This window comes from Thamnophis sirtalis, unplaced genomic scaffold (assembly GCF_051295495.1).
Source record: "Thamnophis sirtalis isolate CommonGarterSnake01/CBP01778 unplaced genomic scaffold, rThaSir2_p1.2 scaffold_1, whole genome shotgun sequence".
Lineage (NCBI taxonomy): Eukaryota > Metazoa > Chordata > Lepidosauria > Squamata > Natricidae > Thamnophis > Thamnophis sirtalis.
In genome coordinates, this window is record NW_028261381.1 from 155,043,706 (window position 1) to 155,066,041 (window position 22,336).

Genomic DNA, 22,336 nt, shown 5'->3' on the forward strand with positions numbered 1-22,336 from the left:
TTGAAGACAGTCTGAGCTTTAAGTATAATTGTAGTGGCAGAAATTGATAAATCAGTCTTCATTTCAGTTTCCTAAGCCATACAGTCAGATTACATTATCTTTCATGTTTCCAACTTCAGTATTCCAGTCACAAGCAGCATAACTCGTTTACATCTTCTGTTGATTTCACATATCAGCAGATTATGCATCAGTGGTTGGAGCATAAACATGGATGTTTATATTTTCTATCAATATGGTTTTCTTCATAAAAATACAGGCATGGTTTACCATAGCCTTTTTCCACACAGTATGAATTGAAAGTGATCGTATGTTTTGCATCTTCCTATATCACTGCAGCGCAATAGCAATAGCATTTAGGCTTATGTACCACTTGCTTTACAGCCCTTTCTAAGTAATTTAGAGAGTCCACATATTGCCCACAACAACCTGGGTCCTCATTTTACTGATTTTGGAAGGATAGAAGGCTGTCAGTCTTTTTTTTTTAATAGTTTTTATTGAACGTTTTAATCTTTAAAAACAGAAAGCAAAACACAAGAAGAAAAAAACAAAACACAAAACACACATAACAATATAAAGTGATTATACAGCTTTCTATATCGTTTTTCATGTTTAGCCTTTATAGTTCTCCATTCCGCATTGTAGGAAGGCTGTCAACCTTGAGTCAGTCAGGATTGAACTATTTAATATATATTTGATGGGATGATGTTCACATCTGACCCTCCTAGAAATTTCTTGATACACACTTCAACATGCTTCACTCATCCCCCCCCCAGAAATACCTCTTACATACACCCCAGCCACAACTTAGCAGCAGAACAGGATATGGGGAGAGGGGGGCAATATATGCATACACTAAATTAAAAATGTCAGGGCAGGTAGGGAATAATATGAGTATTGTTTTGCTTAGAATTAATTACTTCCACAAGGAATGTGGAAGTAATTCTATGTCCTCTAGGAATAAACAGGGTGAACATTTAAAGATACCTGCTGGATTAGTCCAAAAATCAATTTAATCCTGTATTATTTTACTGTAGCAAGTTAAATTATCTATAGGGAAAACCTCTATAAGTCTTGTTTGTTAGAGTAAATACAGAGCTCTGAACTTTGCATTCTTATGAATCAGAGTTGTACATTGTTTCTCTCAATATATTGCCTTTGTTGGTTTTTAATACCATTTTTGACATACATTGAGTGGTTTGAAAAACTACATAAACTGATGCAGCTGATTTCACAGAACAGAGCAGAATTAAGGCGGGCAATACCCGACATAGAGATGGAGTTCTATGTTCATCTGTCCAAAGCAAAATAAGATTTTAGAACTAGTTGCATCTTCGGATACGGGAACTGTCCCAGTTATTTATGTAGCTAAAGAAGATGCACAATGAAATTATGCAAATCTTTTATTATAAGCTGGGACGTCAATGGCTCCTAACATAGGCAGAGAGGTGATTAAAAGCATCCTATGGCTCTGTTGGCAAGGCAGGTTGAGTAAAGGCACATTAAATATAAAAAGGACCCTTTTTGGACAGAATCGGGTTTGGAAAAAAAAAACCCTTCAGGAGCGGGCTGCTGTCGCGCGAGAGCGAGGGAGCCTGCCCGCATCCGTGCACGAGGCAGCGACAGCCGCCCTCCTTCCATCACGCATGCGCGTCACCATGGGCAAAAGGAGGACAAGCGCGTTCTCTCAGTTCTCCGACACGCCCCTTCCTCTCAAACTCCAGTCACACCCCCCTTCGGGACCTTGGCGCTCGGCCACGCCCCCTCCCGCCTGTGACCCGAGCAGAGGCGGCTCCTCCTCCGTCAACACCACACCCCGTTCCAATGCCACGCCCCTCGGCGTCCCCACCCATCCCGACTGACCTGGGCAGCAAACGGCGGTTGGAGAAAGCCCAGGAGGGTAGCGTGAGGGGAGAGGAGGGGAAGGGAACAGGGGGGGGGAGAGAAAGGCGTCGAGCAGAGCGCGCGTGCGACGGCGTCCGCGAGCGGAGCCAGGAGTGACTGACCGACCGACCGCCTGCCAGCCTTTGAGGGGGAGGGGTAGCCTGCGAACAGCATGGCGGCTGGGCGCGAGCCCCCGCCGCCGCCTCCTCCTCCTCGTCATCATCATCTTCCTCGGTTCCCTGCCAGCCCCTTGGCCACCGCCGCTCGAGCGTCGAGGCCCACCGACCTCCTTCTCCCTCTGCCCCGCTGACTGACCGAAGAGGGAAAAGAAAAGAGGCACAGGGGAAGGAAGGAAGGAAGGAAAGAAGCCTCGCCCTACCCGGCCCATCCCGGCCATGGAGCTCGCCAAGCCGGTTTTCCCCGCGCTGCCGCAGCCCAAAGAGGACTCCGAGGTGAGCGAGAGCCGTTCGCCCAGAAGGCGGCACCTTGGAGCGCAGCCTTCGTCGCCCGTTGGGGTGAAACCTCTCGAATCCCCTCCCCGGCTGAAAACTGGGGAAGGCGCCTTCGCTCGCGTGCTCTTCCGCGCCCGCCCGCAGCTCTATTTCAAAGCCCCAACGCGCACAGGTGTTCCACTTGCTAGGCAGGTGGCGGGAAGCAGAATCTCCTTGTATTTGCTCGGCTGCGTTAAATAAACATTCCCTCGCGGGTCACAGGGTTTGTTTGGAGAGCCCGTCCTCCTGCCTTTTAAATATCCTGTTGCCTGTAAGAGGAGGAGTGACAGGAAGGGAGCCTCGGTCAAGAGGACGCGTCTGTTATTCCTGCATGGTTTGATTTCCCCCCCCCCCCCTTTCAGCATGTTTCTCAACGCGACAGACTAGACTAAAGAGGTGGAGTGTCTTAGTTTAGCCTTTCGGTGTAGATGAGGAGAATCAGATTGGTGCCATGTAGTATCTTCCCGGAACCCGCACACCCATTTAATGACATGCAGGCACACAGCACTACCACCATCTAGAGTTGTTCTATGAGAAAACCCCTATTATTAGGGAATTTGCTTAAAGCAGTTTGGAGGAGGTTGTCATTATGCAGGTATCCTCCCCCCCCTTCCTTTTAACATCTTACATAAAATGATCCAGTTGTGCCCCCCAAATCTTATTTTAATTAATCAGTTGAAAATTGACACTATAGTTCCTTGTCACTTTTAAGATAGGAAACATGCCAAAATTGCATTGTGAAGTGTGTCTGCTACCATAGTCACTCAAAGGTTGCCCATCCTTTTGACATGCTTAAGTATCTTATATTGTTCCTGCTCGCATTTCTATGCTTCCCTTTATATCTATCTCTATATTGAATGCTATCACAGCAGGGAGTAGCATAGCATTCTGACTAATCTTGAAGAAGCTGTGAACTTTCTAATCACTTTAAATATTAGCTACTTAACTTTCATACTCAAGGAACTGGAATAGCATATAAGCTGTTTTGGTCTTGCAGATAAGATTGGTATGCCTATTCATTTCCTTCCAAATTGTTTTGAAATGCATAATTTTGTAACAGTTGTACAAGAATTTTTAAAACAATTGTACCAAAAAATAAAAAAACATTATAGTGGCATATAATGGCATTACCAGAACTGTGGGGACTAAATCTTTATAAATTTACATTTTAAAAAATATAGGATAGAATATTGCAATCCGCTGATCAAAATTATAGTGTAAAAAACCTGCATTGGTCCACAGGAAGGGGGGGAAATCCAAATGTAGATTGTTAATTCCTTTATTGGGACCAGCCAGAATTGTTTTCCATGCCATTTAATGGTGAAGAACTCAGAGCTTGCATGCTCTTTTCTGCTATTTTGATTGGCCCTAATTATGATATTGTCCAACTGTGGATTTTGGGTAATTAGCCAAGAGGCATAATTTTCAGTTAAGTCAAATTTAACAAGCAAGCAGTTGAACTCAATACAATTGGTAGAAATAGGTCTGACTGACTGCTTTATCTCTCTACCTTTTGATGGAGACTGCTAAAAAATTATGATGAATATGGTTCTGCAAGATTTGGACCTAAATGGTAGTTGGTTAGAAGATAGAATGTGCATGGGAATTTTACTTTTTTTTAATGTAACTCCAGATAAATTCACTCCAGATATTGGACTAGATATTTATGAACCAAGTCAGCAAGGGAAGTCAGTAGAGGGTACTAACTTACCATTATTCTAATATTGGCAGTTCATGCAATATATCTAATGAAAATCCATAATTAGCATTTTCTGCATATTAGATGAAAGTCTAATGTATATTTGCAATTGGAAATAGGATTTTTCAACACACACACCCAGTGAAGCCTATATGAGATTAAACCTCTATTTAATCTTACTATTTTAGTGAGTAATAACTTTTGAGAAGAGACAACACAGATTGGATTTTCCATTGTGGACTTTGTCCATTATTTAGAGCAAAGTCCATTATTGCCTGAAATTAAGGCATTGCCTTAGATCTAATGTAGTTCCTCTTAAAATGCTAGCCTTTAAATTGAGGCTTAACATTTTAGCCAATTTCAGATGGTTATTGTGTTCTCACAAGAACACCATATTTGTTATTAAAAGCAGATTTCTGTTTCTAATTTTTAATCAGTGATAATATAAAATTAATTTCTACTCTAGCTTCTTTCAACGCCACGCTACAGCTGAATTCCATATATTCAAAATACTCTGGATGAAGTTTATTATTTCTGTTTCAAGCTCAAAATCCTGTATTTGCAGTATGGTCAGCATTGGAACACTATGAGTAAGGTCAGAATTGTGGCAAACTGAAAATGGCCCTTTAAGTTTAGAGTTTAAACCATTTCAAATTTGAAACATTTTGCATTAGGGTTTTCAAATAGATGTTAGTTTCTATGGAATTGTGGAGATCTGTTTTCGAGGCAACTAGTATCCATTAAGACTTGGGCAGCTTAGAGTATGCATCTCAAACCAATTCTCAGGATAATATTTTATGATAAATTAGTTTATCATATTGAGGATCCAAATTAAGGCTTTAGTCTATTACTTTCTGATTAATGTGATTCTCTTTGTGATAGTCTATAGGAGAATATTATCTATTTCTTTGTCTGAATTTCTCACTCTAGGAGGAAGGACGTATGTCATTTTGTTCATAATTCATATTCCAGCCAGGGCTTGCAAAGTAATGGTTATAGTGAATATGGTAGTCTGCTTTTTCTGCTGCTGCTTTTTAATAACTGTATTTCATCAGCTTGGCTGTATATTTAAATGCCTTCTACTTGTGTCTCAAATAAATGCTCCGCAAGACTATGCTCTACATTTTCATCTCTGTTGTTATTACTAAAACATATAATTTGCTGTTCGCTATCTTATATTAAGCATTTCAAAATATTTATATTGCAATACTGCTCTCCGCTCTAATGACAGAGAATCTTAAGATTTATTTACTTATTAAATTTCTATGCAGTTTTGTTCACTAAAAGTAATATCAGATGAACTATTATAGAGTAGTGTGCGCTTTTTATTAGCACAAATATTCCAGCTAATCTGGTTTTTTATTGTATATTGGCCAGACATTTGCAGTTTGGGGGGAATCAGTGCTCTTTTTCAATTGCTACCTGTTTTGTAGTATTTAATTTAATGTAATGCTTAAACGCTGTTCTGGTGTAGAATCTCTATATTGGTCTTCACTGAGCATGTATATGGGCAGCAAATTGATGTACAAATTGAACCAATTCAAAATAAGGGAAAAGTTCCTATATGTCACAACATTTTGTTTGTTTTCTTTTAACATTCTTTATTTGCTAATTTAAGAAATGGATTATTTAAGCTAGGGAGGCATAACTGGATTTAAACATTGCTCTAAAATATGTGTGGCTTATTTGTAGCTTATTGTGTTACATGTTGATGTTGAGACTTATAAAGTAAGGTTTATTTAATTTGTTAATATGATTTTAGTCAGTTATGATAAAGTGATGCATAATAATGATGGTTTAGCACAAAATGTGCACTAGGCCTGTTACTAAGTAATATTTCACTCAAGGCCTTGACTTGTAGAGAAAGTGATTGGGTAGATAGTGGGAGATGTGACTTATTATATTTAGAAAATTAAATTTCTGGAAATCTTTCAATTAACAACACATAGTCTTAACATTCTTAATATTGCATTTCCTCTTTAAAACATTTTCCAGGGTTATTTACATGTTTCTTTTCTTCCCATAACTGTTCTGAACCACTAATATTTCAACAGGGTTGAGGGGTTTTTTTTCTTTTCTTTTTTTGCAAATTGGTAATCGTATATAATGTTGAAGTTTAGCTGGGATTCAGTGTCCAGATTGTATTTTGCTTCATGTACAAATGAGGATTTTTTATGCCATTACAGTCCTCATAAAAATATAAAATATTTTCCAGGATAACTGTAGTAATGAAAAATTATAAGATCAAACCTAAACTTTGCTAGCTTATTTAACCTGTCATTTTCATCTTGCATTTTTTTCCAGAACCTCACTATTTTGACTGGTCTAATATTCAAATGAGAAAATGTGTTTTATTTCTTCCACTTAGGATTGGACATATCCAATGAGAAGAGAGATGCAGGTATGAAAGTTTTATTTACCAGGTATTTGGGCTGCTGCAGGGCTTTAGCAACTTCATGAACATGTATGCTGACATCTAACATTAGGCAATGAAGAAATTGATTTGGAAAATTCATTTCATGTTTGTTACATATTGCAAACCATAAATAAAGGGGTGGGGGAAATCCCAGCAACACTAAGGATGGATGGTTCCTATAAAATGTCTGGGAAATTGTCCTAAAAATAGCTTTTTATTATCTACATATTACTGTAGATTTGTAACCAAGAAGTTCAGTGTGGCAAAGGATTACAATATATTATTATTCTTTTGAAATATACCTAATTGAAAGAGCTACAGACTCTAGACCCTAATCTGGCCTTTTCTTCTGAGCTCTACAAATAATTGCTAATCTAGGCTATTCCAATAATCACTACTTCTGCCAGTCCTGAACATTATATATTCTGTACACATTTCTGTCACTCTGTTCTCTGAATTCAGAGGACTGGAATATAGCTAGGTACTCAAGCTTTGTTATTAAGAATGAATTGTCTCAAAATAGTTACAACTATTTGCAAAAATTTCTCAGAACAGAAGGGAAGTTATCATAATTTTAAAAAAAATCTTGTTCAAGAATTCTAATCAAATCAACAGGTGAGGTTTTAGTTAAAATCTTAAGTCTATTTTTGAACTCATACTTTTTAAATTGCCATTTCACAAAAGGCAAGTTGAATAAGATACTTAACTGCTACCAGAAACTAAATGAAAAGCAGAGATAAAGGCTGAAGTCTAATAGATATACACATTCCCCATTTCCCATCATAGTCAAAATATCCATTTGTAATGTGTACCAGAGAGATATGCACATACACAAACAAGCACAAAAGTTGTATCATATTAAAAAAAAAGAGAATCGCTATGTTCTGCTTATGCACATTTTTTTAAAAAAATGGGCAAGTGTATTTACCTTAGGCATTTAATCTTTATTTCATTCCTAGCCTCTCAGAAAATCTGTAGTCCTTTGTGGATGCTATGTGCCCACTCTCTAAATTGGTATTTTTTTAACCTTAGCAACTTGAAGAAGTGTAGACTTCAGTCACCAGAATTTTCAAGCCAGCATAGCTATCTGGGAAATACAGAGAGTTGAGGTCCATACATTGAGCCAAGGTGGCGCAGTGGTTAAATGCAGCACTGCAGGCTACTGCTAGATCAGCAGGTCAGCGGTTCAAATCTCACCGGCTCAGGGTTGACTCAGCCTTCCATCCTTCCGAGGTGGGTAAAATGAGGACCCAGATTGTTGGGGGCAATATGCTGACTCTCTGTAAACCGCTTAGAGAGGCCTGAAAGGCCTATGAAGCGGTATATAAGTCTACTGCTATTGCTATTGCTATCTTCAAACTGCCAAGGTTGAGAAATGCTGCACTAAATATAAATGTTCTTTTTTCTGGTTAGTTGGGCACAATTCTGGATAAAGCTCAGGGTTCTCTATTAACTTTTTTGAAATGAAATACATTTTTCTAGACTACACTCCATTCTTAGCATGAAAGTTTCACTGTTAATATTTTGTAGCTTGAAAATAGCTAAAGGGCCTAGTGGGCACTTAAGGAGACATAAGCATTAAATTAAAGAACAGAGAATATGCGTTGTCTAGGTTGTTTTGCCTTTAACTGTTGCATGGCAGACAGAAACTCATTTTCTTACTTAAAGATGCCATGAAGAAACGTTTGGCCTATTGAATTTTCCTTGTCGACAGGAGCATCACCAGAAAAAGTATTTTGAGAAATGGTTCTACACAACAGTGTAATAGAAGTGTATTCATCTTTGTTATAAATTACCAAGTTCAGAGGAAAATAAGGTGTTATTGACATGAACAGGAAAAATAAAAGTGAAAATTGGAATGGGTTAAACATGTAATGAAAATTGAGACTGAAAAATATATATAGGGACAGTCTGGATGTGTATATTTTTCTCCCTTCAAATTTTTTAAAGTTTTGAATTTCTTCTATGGATTAGAGGATTGCTCCAGAATGAGTTTGAGGAGGAACAGAAGCACAACATATTCTAGCACAAAAGCAAACAGTTCTTGGCATTTTAGAAGTCAGGGTTGCAATCATACTTATTCATATTCCTTTCTTTTTCCAAGAAAAATGTACTAACTAACTTCCCAGAAAAAAGAGCAAATTCATAAAATTTATAAAACAATTATTGTACTCTGCCTGAATTCATTAAGCTTGACCAAACATGAGGTTGTCATTTGAATTCTGGCGTGGTCTTTGGGCACGAAGATCAAGAAGTTTCTCTTGTAATATAACATGTAGTTAGGCTGTGACGTATTTTCTTTTAGCTCTGTGCTGATTTACAAGAAAATAAACCTGGCCTTTATAAATCACCTATTGGCTTATGTTTTTCTCAAGACTAATCTTGATATTGCAATAATATAATTCTTATTACACATTAATGTTGTACCTTGTAAATTTTGTCTTTGTGTTTGTTTTACTCCACCAATCCACTTACCCACTGTTCGTTCTTTATCTCTTTTTTAGGAAATTTTACCTGGCTTATTCTTAGGCCCATATTCTTCAGCTATGAAAAGCAAGGTAGATTGCCTATAACCTTTTTACGCTGAGTAGTTTACATGTAAATTATCTAGATGCTTTCCCCCATTTCATTGTGGATTTCTGTCATGCATTGAAAACCTTTTTTTAAGAAAACGTTTTTGATTTTGTATAAATATACAATGCACCTTAATTATTAGAAAATATATATACCATGCTGTTCTTTGTACCCTTTAAATATTGTTGTAGCATTTTGATTTTTTGCTGAGTATCTCTGATTTCTGCCTGGGGAAAGGGTATAGGAAACAGTTCAACAAAAATAAAAAATAGTTGCAGGATTGATTGACTTTAGAGATATTTATACTTCCTGCAGATGCACTGTTTAATTCAGATATATTTGGGGGTGGGGGAGATGAAAGAGACATATTCTATATTGCTATTTTAGTGTAATATTTTTATTATGTATTTATTAAATTTGTTTATTGGCCATCTCATATATAACTGTTAATTACTTAATTAACTATTAGCTACTAAAATGCAGTTCTATTGTTTTAAATTTTCTTTCTTGCTTGGTATCAGCCATACATTGAATTTTTCACTTGTTCATAATTTTGTTTTGTAGCTACCTACACTTCAAAAACATGGGATCACTCATGTAATATGCATAAGACAAAACATTGAAGCAAACTTTATTAAACCAAACTTCCAGCAGTTATTTAGGTAAGAAAATCTTAAATAAATTCTGCTTTGAAAACAGTTCTATTTCTATTGAAACGTTGTACAATGTGTACTTTTTAGGATAGTATATGCTATATCATTTCTACACTCTTATAAGTGTATTTATACTTCACAGTAACTGATACATCTTTTTCCAATACAGTAACATGTGTTAATACATAAAAGTATTGGAAAGAGATGTGTAAGATCATCTGTTTTCTTCCTTACCTAAGATGAGAATGATGCAGAGAAAAAATTAGGTAAAATCTTGAAATGTTATATATGTTGTAGTAATGTACTTCATGTTCTATCAAATATGTCAAAAATTTGATTTTTTTTTACAGTAAACATTTTTAGTTCTCATAATTCCAAATAGTTATCCAGGTGACTTTTTAGTCTTTATTCCAAATGTTCAAATGTTTCATATGAAGTGAGTAGGTCAGTCCTATTTATAGTATTATTTTAGGGCAGTAGCCCCCAACCTTTGGACACCAGGGACTGATTCTGTGGAGAAAAGGTTTTCTGCAAAGCAGAAGACATGGTTTCACGTCCTGCCTGCATCCCATGGATGGGGCTTCGCTTGTTTACATGGCCTGGTTTCTGGCATGCCGCAGCCTAGTCCATGGGCCATGGGTTAGGGAGCCCTGCTCTAGGGCTTTAGATGCAGTCATTGGAACGAATTTTGATGTAACTTTATAAGGGAACGTGAGGCATCTATTCTTTCTTTAGAACTTGATACACAGAATTTTGCTAACTTCCTAAATCAGTTGGGTTTCAGTTACTGTTCAATTGCTTAATTCAAATATTAGCTACAGTGGTTTAATAAGAAATCTCATTCAGTAACATATAAATACTTTTCATTACAGATGATAGAATAAATGGTAATTCTTTTACTTCATAAAGAACATAATGTAATGCCTTCTGCGTTTTTTGCAAACGTGAAGCTGGAAACGCCAACATTGCTAAAATTTTTTTTTTTTTTGCTAGAGCAGGGGTGTCAAACTCGATTTCATTGAGGGCCACATCAGGGTTGTGTTTGACCTTGGGGGAGGGGGGCTGGTGTGTGTGTGTGGCCAGCTTGACATCACGCGTTTGGTAGTCTGAGCACTCTGCCAATGAAAATGGGCTCGCAAGCTCCATTTTCGGCTGCAACAGCCTTCTCCAACCCTCTGCCAGTGAAAATGGAGCTTGGGGTGTGGTGGGGGCTCCCGAGCTACCTTTTTACTGCCATAAGCACTGCAGGCCAGTCCTTCGCTGTTTCCAGGTCAGCTCCTCTGGCTAGATCTAAGCACTCTGCAGGCCAGATATGACCCCCAGGCCTTCAGTTTGGTACCCCTGTATTAGAGGTTTGAACAACTTAAGCCACTAGTTTGTAAACCATTAGCTGTACCAAATGTGCTATACTACGAGTCAAACATAAATACCTGATTTATAACAATACAGGCTACAGATAGTCCTCGATGTATGTCAGTTTCTTTAGTGACCAAAGTTACCACAACACTGGAAAAAGTAACCGTTTTTCACATGACTGCTACAGCATCTTCATGGTGACATAATCAAATTTCAGATGCTTGGCAACTGACTAATATTTACAACAGGGTCATGTGATCACTTCGTAATCTTCTGACAAAGTAAATGGGGGAAGCCAGATTCATTTAACAACCGTGTTACTAATTTAACAACTGCACTGATCCACTTAACAACTGTGGCAAGATAGGTTGTAAAATGGCAAAAATCACTTAACCACTGTCTCTCTTGGCAACAGAAAATTTTGGCTCAATTGTGGTCATAGGTTGAAGACTTCCTATATTTATCTTTCTACTTCCATGTTATCTATTGGCTGACATTAATTCCTCAAGATTTCAACCAAAATTCTACCAAAGACTATTTGGAGGTGGCAGGAGTAGAACTTGAGAGCTGTTTTGAAGTAATGTAGAATCGAAAAATATTAATCCTCATTGCACTATGATTTCTGAAATTCTCATTTAATTTAATTTTGCTCTATAGAAGTCTATGCCTAGAATATTTAGAGTATTTAACAGAGGAGGGATCATCAGAATATGCAGTGGCAGTGTAAAAAGTTTAATCTTTGAGAGATTAAAATGGGAGTAGGGAGTAAACCTACTCCCACTTTCTCAATGAGCTCCTTGATTTAATGTTTTATGGCTGTTTAACACACTAGAAAATGAATGGTCCTGACTATTTTACTTAACACACTTATTTTAATTGTAGGTATTTGGTCTTGGATATTGCTGATAATCCCATTGAAAATATTATAAGGTTTTTCCCAATGGTAAGTGTCCATCATCATGAGTTAAATTATTTCATAAGCATACATTTTAGATCTGAAGGGGTAATGCTAAAGGAGTGAACAAGTATCTGTAATAGAAATTATTCAGGTAAATAAACTATATTTGATTAGAGTTGCAATGACTAACCATATTACATGAAACACTGTAATGTATTGATAAACATGGCATATTATGACTTTCTTGGTAAACATGAACTTTATTTTCCATTCTGCAATTTACATTACAGAACAAATGGAGAAAATGTTGCCTTTTCAGTATCATTTCTTCATATAGAACCTTTTCAGATCAATAAATGAAACATCAAATATAGCTAGCTATACGTGATGTTTTATCCAAATGTGAACATTTTGTTCTGTGGTTTCAATTCTTTTTAATTTTTTGTTGGTTTATTTTGTTGAATAGCAAAAATATTAAAGTAACATTATTCACACTTACATTGTGAAAATATAGTGGAATTTGATTTTTTTTCAATCACATGCATTCTGTAATCGATATCATTCTCAGCGGTTATTTTACTGTGAAGCATGTGATTTAGAAATGTCCAGATTTTGAGTTCCCTGATACAATTGATGTTTATTATGCACTTATTTTTATATTGATTCTCCCCAGTAGATTATATTGTTCTGGAGCAAGCAAATCAGATTTTTTTTAAATGGAGTAGGGGATTTTAATATGCATTAAGCATACTAAAAAATTAATCCACCTATTTTCCCTTAAGTTCTGAAAATTGGTAGGGAATCATAGTAATGTTATTGAGCAGTTTTCCTCTGAATTTTGCTCCTGGCATGATCCAGTAGTAGAGGAAAATGCAGAGCCCATAGAAATTGCAGAATGCTGTCCTGTATTGTAACACCATATAATAATAAAAGCAAACAATTAGCAGTACTCTTAACAAACAACAATAAAAATGCTTTAAAAAGCAGACAAAATTAAATACGTTGGTCAACTTTAAGTCCAATTATAGCAATGCTATTTTTCCATTCTTTGTGGTCTATAATGTACTTGCATGCATAACTGAGTTAATGATAAAATTGGTACATATAACAAAAATTATCACAATCATAAATCTAAATTCAATTTGGAGGAGCTTGGAAGTGCCCACAGATTTTATTGGATTCTATGCTGATATCTGTAAGATGCATCTCCTTTTCACTCTCTGTAGTATTGCATTTAAAATAAAAAAAACAGGTGTTTGCATAATCCAGTAATTTTATCAGTATGATGCAATGCAAGCTGCTCCTTTTATACATGCTGCATGCATTGTCACAGTGAAGTTGTGTTCATTTTATTTCCCTCCTCAAGCCCCTATAATTAAATGTGCTGGTTTTTTTTCAATTTAAGCACATCTATGTAAAGTATGTTGTTGATCTCATCTTGTTATTGCATTTCCAACAATTTTTAGAGAATGGAGGTAATTTGAGTTCCCTACAGACTTTATTGCATTCTGTAGTAATATTTGTGTGATTTTTTTTTTAAAAAACTGAGTTTTTATAACTTAATCTATGTACTGTAGGTGAGTTGGATTATTATTGAAAGTAATCATTTTAATGCATTTTGATAAGGCATTTATTTTGTGTATTATACCGTCAAGAATCAGCTTAAATAAAATACAAAGAAGATAGGCAATTGCTAACATTACATTATTTTTGTAAATAATTAATTATGTTTTGTGAATATTAAGTTTTTGTGCAGAAGTTACTTCAATGTGATATAATAAAACTGAGTGATTCTATCAGTGTAAGCATGTTTAATAAAATGGAAAAGGAATGGTATTTTTTTTTCCTTTAGACTAAGGAGTTTATTGATGGGAGTTTACAAAATGGAGGTATGTATCTTAAATTGTTTGCCTGAAAATTGGACAGATTGTTGCTTCTTTTCATATTAAATATATAGAGATACAAGGTATATGAGAGAATACTTTGTCATAGAATGGCCAGTATTATTTAAAGGCTTATGTTATGTTTTTCTCTTTTTACAACTTTGATCACTTTGATACCTAGAATAGTTTAAACTTTAGAGAACAAATTGTTTCTTGCCAGTATATAAGGGTGCATTAACTTTTACTGTCAAGATGCCTTAAAGCAAAGATGGGCAGTGCATGAACTGTACAGGGCCTTCCCCACCCATATATGCACCCTGCTCATTTGTAGCCCCATGGTATTGTTGAATTTTAATGACACAATGGATGCTTTGTGGTAACGTAGCCTGTTCCCCCCTCCCCCTGCCCTTTAGGTTTGTGCATGGATGTTTTCTTGGGTTGCAGATGTCTCCAATTTCTATTTCGACATTAGGTTAGATGGCACAATATTACAGTCTTTCAAAGAAGGCATGTTTCTGTAAGGATAGGAATATGACCTAGTGTTCTTATTTCCATTTTTAACCTGCCCTTCCCACAGTAAAATTGACAGCCGTGCCCTTTTCACTAGTGTCACTGGACGCTCTCCTCCAGTTCTCTAGAAAGGCTGAGTTGTTTTTCCCAGTGATTTAATATTTGCCAATATTTGCCTTAGAGGCTAATTTGAACAGATGACTACATGACACAATCCTGTAGCCTTCAGTTACCAATCAAAGAGAATAAAGTTTCTTAGCCTATGCATTTAGTCGATCTTGATTTGTGATTTAGATTAGTGTTTTTCAAGCTGTGTCCATGGAATCCTATAAGAATGTGATAGGGTTCCATGGGAGACTAAGGGTGGAGCCATTGGAATGCAGCTGGGATAGCAATTTTTCCAAAGCATAGTGAAATGAACCAATCTTGCTTTCCCATGAAAAAAATTATGGCTGCAATTTTGCAGATCAAGAGCTTCTGGTTTTTTTTTTCATGAACAGATTCTGTCTCTGAAAAGGTTTATAAATCCTTGATTTAATTTCTATAGTGTTTTGTTTCTCAGCTGATCTACAAGATAGCTCATACTATTATGTGTATGTATGTTCACACAATCAGAATGTAGAGCAGCAGTTGGAAGGGACCTTGGAGGTCTTCTAGTCCAAACTCCAGCTCAAGCAGGAGGCTATGTACCATTTTAGACAAGTGGCTATCCAGTTTCTTGTTAAAAACCTCCAGCGTTAGCTTTCTGTATACAAGCAGAGGCTGTGTTTATGCTTCCCTTCTAATTGCAGCTCCAGGGCAAGTGGCAGCTGGAAGCAAGTGTTCATTTTGTCACAAATGGGATTAATAAACACCTTGCTACTATTTCACAAATAGATGGGCCAAGCATATTTCCCACTTGCCATGCTAATCTTACTGAGGTATGGGGGAGGGGTTGCAATTTCCAAGAATTCTTTGATATTATGTTTAACCTTAATAAACACTCTTGTTAATGTTGCAGATAAGTGGTACTGTGTAAATAATATAATACAAAAGGAGGAAATGCTATATAGCCAGTGTAAAGTAACTTTCTTCATTCTCAGGAAAAGTTCTTGTGCATGGGAACGCGGGGATTTCTAGAAGGTAACAAAAATTCACATTTAAAAGAAACATTGATAAGGCATGTCCAACATATCTTACCTTGTTTATTTGTCTGTTTTCAGTGCTGCCTTAGTTATTGCATATATTATGGAAACATTTGGTGTGAAGTACAGGTAAGAACATTTACTAAATAGTCTGTTGAATTTCAGGATAGGGGATTTGTAAAATACTTAAGATGTTTTTAACTATCTTCAAAGCAAATTCTTGGATTCTTCACAGAAATTAATCCCCTTGTTTAAATTTAACTTTTGTGAACTTTGTTTAAACCATGTTTGTTTAATACGTTATACCACCACTATTGCTTTTAAATGTCCCATATCTGATATAGCATAAAACAAAATGCTATTTATTTATATCTGGCATGGGACATTTGAAATCAGCAGTAAATTTGCCCAAGATATGTCATTATATTATATATTAGGAATATATAATATATATATATATATAATATAATATATATGTTAGGAATTTCGTATGCAATTTCAATATAAAGAATAGTTTGAGAAGTTAAGTATGAAAGTCTGATACATGTTGAACATATTCCTTTTTGCAAATGTAGGCTTGGCTAACACTAGCACAGAGATTCTAATATATTGTAAGATCCAAAAGTGGAGATAATAATAAACAGCAAATAAACAACAAATAAAAATAAAAGAAACTATTAAGTAAATTAGAAACCAAATGAAATGGACATTAATGGGTAATTTCTTTTTTTTAGGGATGCATTTACATATGTGCAAGAAAGAAGGTTTTGTATTAATCCCAATGCTGGATTTGTTCATCAACTTCAGGTAAAAATATTTGTTCCGGTTGATAATGTAGATTTTATTGCTAATTCTGTAGGTAGTAATATCTTAATTGTCTGAAATGTATTTATGTCCAGATTTGAAAGAAAAGTATTCATCTTTTTTGGATGTTGGTTATATTTTCCAGTGTAGTGGGTTATTTTTATTCAAATAATTTGGACATTGAAATTCTGGTTTTTTGAATGTGAAATTTAAATGTTTGAAATTTTGAGTGGATAAGCAAAATATGTAAACTGTATATTACTTAAATATGAAAAGGAGTTTTATGATCATTAATAGAATTTCTAAAATATATGGCAGAGATAGTTAAAATTCTGGAGTAACCATCAATGAACTGTCATCTTCAATGGCTGCAGGTTTTCTTTAAACCACAGCTTTCATTCTTTTACATCCCATGTTCTAATACTGATTCAGATAGCATATTGGTGATTGCTTGAGCTGTGTGCTATCTATGCATGTGCAATCAGCTTCTACTTGCCTACTTGTTCTCCTTTCATTGAAATATTCGGTAAAGAGATACAGAGAGTCAAGTCTTCCTCCAGAGAAGAAGCTACAGTGATTCCCCCCCCCCCCAAGTCTAGATTTAATTTAATCCAGTGGAAATAAATTGCTTATCTCCCTTCTCTCATCCAAATCTATTTCTCAGTTTCCTGAAATATTTCATTTTCCCTGAATTATAATATTTATATGCTCTTGTTGGTTTTTCCAGTGGTTGCTTTTTGTCTTAAGGTCTTGACACGGATTCCTGCAAGTGTTGTATAATTCTTCAAGTCTTCTTGTTTTAGGAATATGAAGCCATCTATCTAGCAAAGTTAACTATCCAGATGATGTCACCTAGGCAGCTGGAGCGATCACTCTCAGTTACTACAGGTGAGGTCTTAATACAGGGGTATAGTTATAGCTTTTTTCATGTATGCTGTATGTTCTTAGGATATTCACAGTTAATTTATGAGGGAATTACCTTCTAGAAACATAAAGGTGATGTGATAATGATTAAACAAAGAAAAGGCTTGTCTTTGAGTTTATACCATAGTGATAAGAGCACTGAAGCAAGCTTGCTTTTCTACTGTTGCTACATCTGCAGATAGCCATCTAACAACATTGTTCAAAGTAATTAGTCGTATTGGGAAAACAAGTAGAAGTAGACTAAGTCATCTACTGCTGTTATCTCTCCCATCTGTGAATTAGATTCCTATCCTACCTAGTTGCTGGAAGCAGCCAAGTTGCTGTTTTTGAGGGAAGAGGGTGGTGCCTCCTTCCTTGATCAAGACAGCAGTGTGTCCCCTCCTCAATAAAACAATTCTTAATCTAGCTAACTCTCAACTGTAACTGTCAACTTATCTCACATATTGCATTGTAAGCCACCAAGAGTCACTTTAGATATTGAGATGAGCAGCATATAATAAAATAAAATAAAACATTCCCTTTCTAGGGAGAGTGGTTGGATTACAGTCACTATTAGATGAATTAGTTTATCTGGACCTTTCTTACCCTGATTTTGGAACTGAGTTTGTAGAGATTCTCAGTCATCCAGGTCAGGATTGTCCCAAAGGTGCTTTTTTTCAGGAGGCAACTGGACTTTGTTTTTTCTTTGAAGACTTCTTTCTTCTCAGCCCAAGAAGCTTCTTCAGCTCTGAAGGACAGGATAGTAGGGAATGGAAGGTTCTCCAGTGCACTGCTCGGAGAGTCCAATGCTAGGTTAACAGCCTATCTGCCCTTGGACTGAGTGATGTTTTTTAGTTGACCACGCCTCCCTTTGCCTCTCAGTTCGAAAACTCAGTCCGCCCGTTAGGACTGTTTTGGGAGAGCTCCAGTCTAAGGTCAGATAGGCTGGAAAGTTTCCCACTTTGGACCACGTTGGATTCTCAGATAGAGAAAATTACATCTACTGTAAGAACTGTCAAATTTGCCTCCATTGAGGCTTCTGTCACTTTAAAAGGGTTCCCGGGCTTCCTCTGCAGCTGCTGGTCGCAAGCGCTCCAGAGGATTGCGAAAGCTCGCTCAGCGGAGGCTGGGGAGCAGCAGGAGCGGCTGGAGAGGTATACTCCTTGCAGACAGCTGATCATTTGCATCTTTTTAGCTGGTCATTGAAGCATTTGGAGGTTTATCTGTGCCGTTTGGAACTGAGTGTTGGACTGAAACTATATTTGCTCTTGTTGGTGACCTTTGGCAGGATTGGGATGACTATGACTCCTCTGATTATGCTAGACTTTTCAGTGTCCTTTAATACCAATTTCCCATGGTATTTTGGATTGTGAGTAGGAGAATGCTGTGTTTCTGAGTGGTCATTTCCAATAAGTGATGATGAATGGGGAGAAACTAAGCCCTTTGTAGCTTCATTGAGACCCTGAAGGGCTCTGTTGTGGCTATTTATCATTTACACAAGCCAACTAGGAAAGGTCATATGCTGGCATAAGGTGAACTATCTTAGGTATGCTGATGATCCTTCATTATATAGTCAATTTGGTGTAGTGGTTAAGATGTTTGCCTAGAAACCAGGAAATACTGAGGTCTAGTCCTTTTAGGCATGAAAGCTAGTTGGGTGACTTTTGCTCAGTTACTGTGTCTTATCCCAATCCATTTCACAGGGTTGTGAAAAGGAGGAGAAAGGAGTATTATGTTTGCTGCCTTGAGTTATTTATAAAGTAATAAAGGTGGGGTAAAAAAAGTCTGCTAAATGAAAATGAAATAAATGAAGCTTATCTTCAGTCTTATCTTCAGGGCCAGATGGTGATCAAATGCCTAGAGACTGTTATATGTTGGATGAGAAGAAAAAAGCTTAGACTGAATTCTATTAAAACACATGGCAGCAGACTTTGAAGTAAATTCAGTCAACAGATCAACTCTAAATAGGGTTGCATTTTCCCAAAGAAAGCTGGCCTGCAAGTTGGAGGTCTTTGCATGAAGCTAGTTGCTTCAAAGGAAAAATGGAAGCCACAGCCAAGTTGGGCATATTATCTGCCAGTTTTAGTGTTCCTTCCTGGATCAGGAAGCACTTGTCCCCACATTATTGCATTGCAATAATGGATTATTGCAATGCATTTTACACGGGCTGCCCTTGAAGACCACCCAAAAGCTTTAATGCAACAAGCACAAGCTGGACACCTGGAGATTCACCTCTGTAACACTACTATAGGTAGTACTTGCAATTCTAATTCAGCATGCAAAGTTTAAAGGTGCTGAACAAGTAGTACATAAGGCCAGTCTGCATTATATGATTCAGACTCTTGATAACAGCTCACATTTACAGTGATATGATTGTGATTTGTGGCCTTCTCCACTGGCTTATGACAAGTCACGTAAATGGAGAAGCTGGCATGGAAGGTTGCAAGTGACTCTCAAAAGTCACTTCTGCTGTTTTTCCTCCCAAGGAGTTCCTGGGCAGCAGCGTGAGTGCAGGTCTCTGACAGGTAGATGACTGCCTACCTGGCTGTACTCATGCCAGTGTCTACCCTCTGGCCTTCCTGCGTTCATGCCATCCATCCTCCGGCCTTCCTGCACTCAAGGCATGCCATCCATTCTTGGCTTTTCTGTACTTGTACTGCACTGTCCACCCCAGCCTTCCTGTGCTCGCATCACAGCCTTCCCCACTCTCACGCCAGCCTGTTTGCAAGCCGCCTAAAGAAAGGTTTGTTATGACTGGGACTTGCAGTTTCCAGCTGGCTTCTCTATTAACTTTGCTCGTTGGGAGGCCAGCCAGAAGTTGCAAGTCCTGGTCACATGAGGCCCTTACTTAAAGATACGTGGTAGTCATTTAACAATGGCAACATTGACTACTGGGACTGCCACTGCTAAGGAATGTGGTCACATATTACACTTTACAATTGCATTGCATAGTGATGGAAATTCTGCTCCCAATTGCCCATATTAAGTGAGGAAAAGTGTACTGTGGAAGCCAAATTGGCTGCCAGTTAGCTTCTGGATGCAGTTCAAGTTGCTGGTTGTCAATTTTATAAATCTTCATGGCTTGGATATCACTACGACTATGTTCTTGAGATTGACTCCGCCTTTCCCATAATATTAATATTGTGAACCATTCAGTGTCTTCAGAAATGGAGCAGCAGGTGAATTCTAGTTATAACTGCTGCCAAAGACATATATAAGTGGTTATGCTATGAATTAAGGTGCTATGAATTAAGGTAAAGAGAGACTTTCTGATTGAGGTTCTGAGAACTCTGGGGGAGAGAAATGACTTTCAAGGAGATGTGTGTTAGATGTAAAACGAGTTTTGCACAGTAAGTAGAATATCTGCTTTTAAACTATTTCAACTACTATGTATGATCAACATGGATATTTTTATATAAAATTGTTTCACATTTTAACAATAAATTCTGAAGGAATTTTTAATGTGCCAAATAAAATAAAATACTTAAAATGTCTGATTCTTATCAAACTATTTTTTTCCCTAGAAAACACTTTCTTACTGCCTAATCTCTTGAATTTTACTGCCTGCTTTATAGGAAGTCTGAAACGAACACATGAAGAGGAGGAAGAAAGCAGCGTACAAGCAGCAGCTCAGAATGGTTGACAGCTGAAAATACCTGGACTTGTTGGGAGTTTTATAGCAGCTTCTAATCTTGGCAAGATGAACAACCAGATATGAATTTATAAACGGAAGATGATTCCAACTTCCTTATGCAAACCTGTTCCTTCAGTAGCATACAAGGCAACATTTTTAAGGTATTAGATTCCTTGACTGACTAGAAGGCACTGATTGTTTTATTGTTTTTTTTACACTTTATAGTTTTACCCCTACCCCAAAGTTTTGGACTTGCAAAGAGGTATTATTGCAATAATGCACTTTTCATACTTGAAATTTATTTGTATTGATAAAATTATTACTTAAGCAAACCATGTGTTGGGAGATTATTATTTATGTAATTTATAAGAAGAGTGAAAAGAAAAAAAATACTTAAATTAACCACGGGTTGTATTTTCCATTTTCCAAATTTAGGCTTCAGGCAGAAGAAAATAGATTAAACTGGTGTGAGTATCTTGAAATAAAAACACAGTAGGGATCATCACTGATATATTAAAATAGAAAATGAATATTTTCTTTCACTTAGCTTCAAGACAAAAGTAGGAATTGACAAAATATTCAAGAAGGCAAATATCAATATATGATCATTGACCCTACAATATATATATATGTGTGTGTGTGTGTGTGTGTGTGTGTGTGTGTGTGTGTGTGTGTGTGTGTTTATTTGTGCTGATAAATAAATAAAGGGAGACTAGTATAGATCTATTTCAAGCTATTTAGCTCTCATCAGCTAGCCATAAAAAAAATCTAATTTTATATATATGTATATATATATATATATATATATATATATATATATATATATATATATATATATATATATATATATATATGCACTGTTTGAAGATTTAAAAAGGCTAGTATTGCTTTCCCTTTTCTGTCTGTTTAGCAAATGAGTTGCAGAAATTTGCAGGGTGAAAAATCCTTAAAAGAACCCTTTCATTACCCAAAATCACTTATCAAAGTCTTCAAGAACTGATTGTATGTATGCCCTTTCCTTCAGTGCTATTGTAACTTCAAACGGTCATTGAAAGAAAGGTTGTAACTTGTGAACTACCTATATTATAAAAACAAGGACGATGACATTTATATCATTTCAACAAATTACCATTGGCAGTTTCAATTTTCATCTTCATAATAATACTTTGGGAGACTTTCATATATATTTTAGTACATGTAACAATCTAGAGGCCAATTTAAATGCCCTTCTTGTGATGGGTAATGGGTTTGTGTGTTGTTACCCAAAGAAAAATCAGCTTTACCCAGTTTGGGATAACATACGCAAGTTTCAGAAGCATTTTATTTGAATCAGAATTTGAAATAGATTGTTTTGCTTACATTTATGGAAGATGTGCTTATTTATCCAATAACAGAAGAATTTAGAAAAGCATGGAAGAACTGTAAAAAAAATGTACTTTGGGGGAAATCCTTAAATCTGACTAAACAGAACTTGTAGACTGCCCCAAATAAATTGATATTCTTGGCAGGT

The 22,336-nt window shown here is 36.5% G+C and overlaps 1 protein-coding gene across 3 annotated transcripts; it reads left to right on the plus strand.

Moving 5' to 3' along the window:
* Positions 1 to 1,830: 1,830 nt before the first annotated feature.
* On the plus strand, positions 1,831 to 21,158 carry STYX (serine/threonine/tyrosine interacting protein). 3 transcript variants are annotated; one of them, XM_087728475.1, is made up of 11 exons: positions 1,831 to 2,333; positions 6,376 to 6,472; positions 8,992 to 9,045; positions 9,626 to 9,723; positions 11,953 to 12,013; positions 13,821 to 13,857; positions 15,444 to 15,483; positions 15,564 to 15,614; positions 16,220 to 16,292; positions 17,093 to 17,177; positions 20,768 to 21,158. In XM_087728475.1, the coding sequence occupies exons 2-11, from the start codon at positions 6,455 to 6,457 to the stop codon at positions 20,833 to 20,835; spliced, it is 585 nt and encodes a 194-aa protein (XP_087584601.1). In that variant the 5' UTR covers positions 1,831 to 2,333; positions 6,376 to 6,454; the 3' UTR covers positions 20,836 to 21,158. The 3 variants fall into 3 exon arrangements, with proteins under 3 accessions (XP_087584601.1, XP_013926557.1, XP_087584607.1); XM_014071082.2 differs by having other exon boundaries at positions 1,832 to 2,333; positions 6,440 to 6,472; XM_087728481.1 differs by lacking the exon at positions 1,831 to 2,333 and adding an exon at positions 4,552 to 4,661.
* Positions 21,159 to 22,336: the final 1,178 nt, after the last annotated feature.

What these genes read in the sequence shown, in the direction of transcription:
- STYX (XM_014071082.2), top strand. Translation starts at nt 2,277, where the DNA reads ATGGAGCTCGCCAAGCCGGTTTTCCCCGCGCTGCCGCAGCCCAAAGAG. An exon ending in AACTTCCAGCAGTTATTTAG is followed by an intron (nt 9,724 to 11,952) that starts GTAAGAAAATCT and finishes TTTTAATTGTAG; the next exon opens with GTATTTGGTCTTGGATATTG. An exon ending in ATCACTCTCAGTTACTACAG is followed by an intron (nt 17,178 to 20,767) that starts GTGAGGTCTTAA and finishes CCTGCTTTATAG; the next exon opens with GAAGTCTGAAACGAACACAT.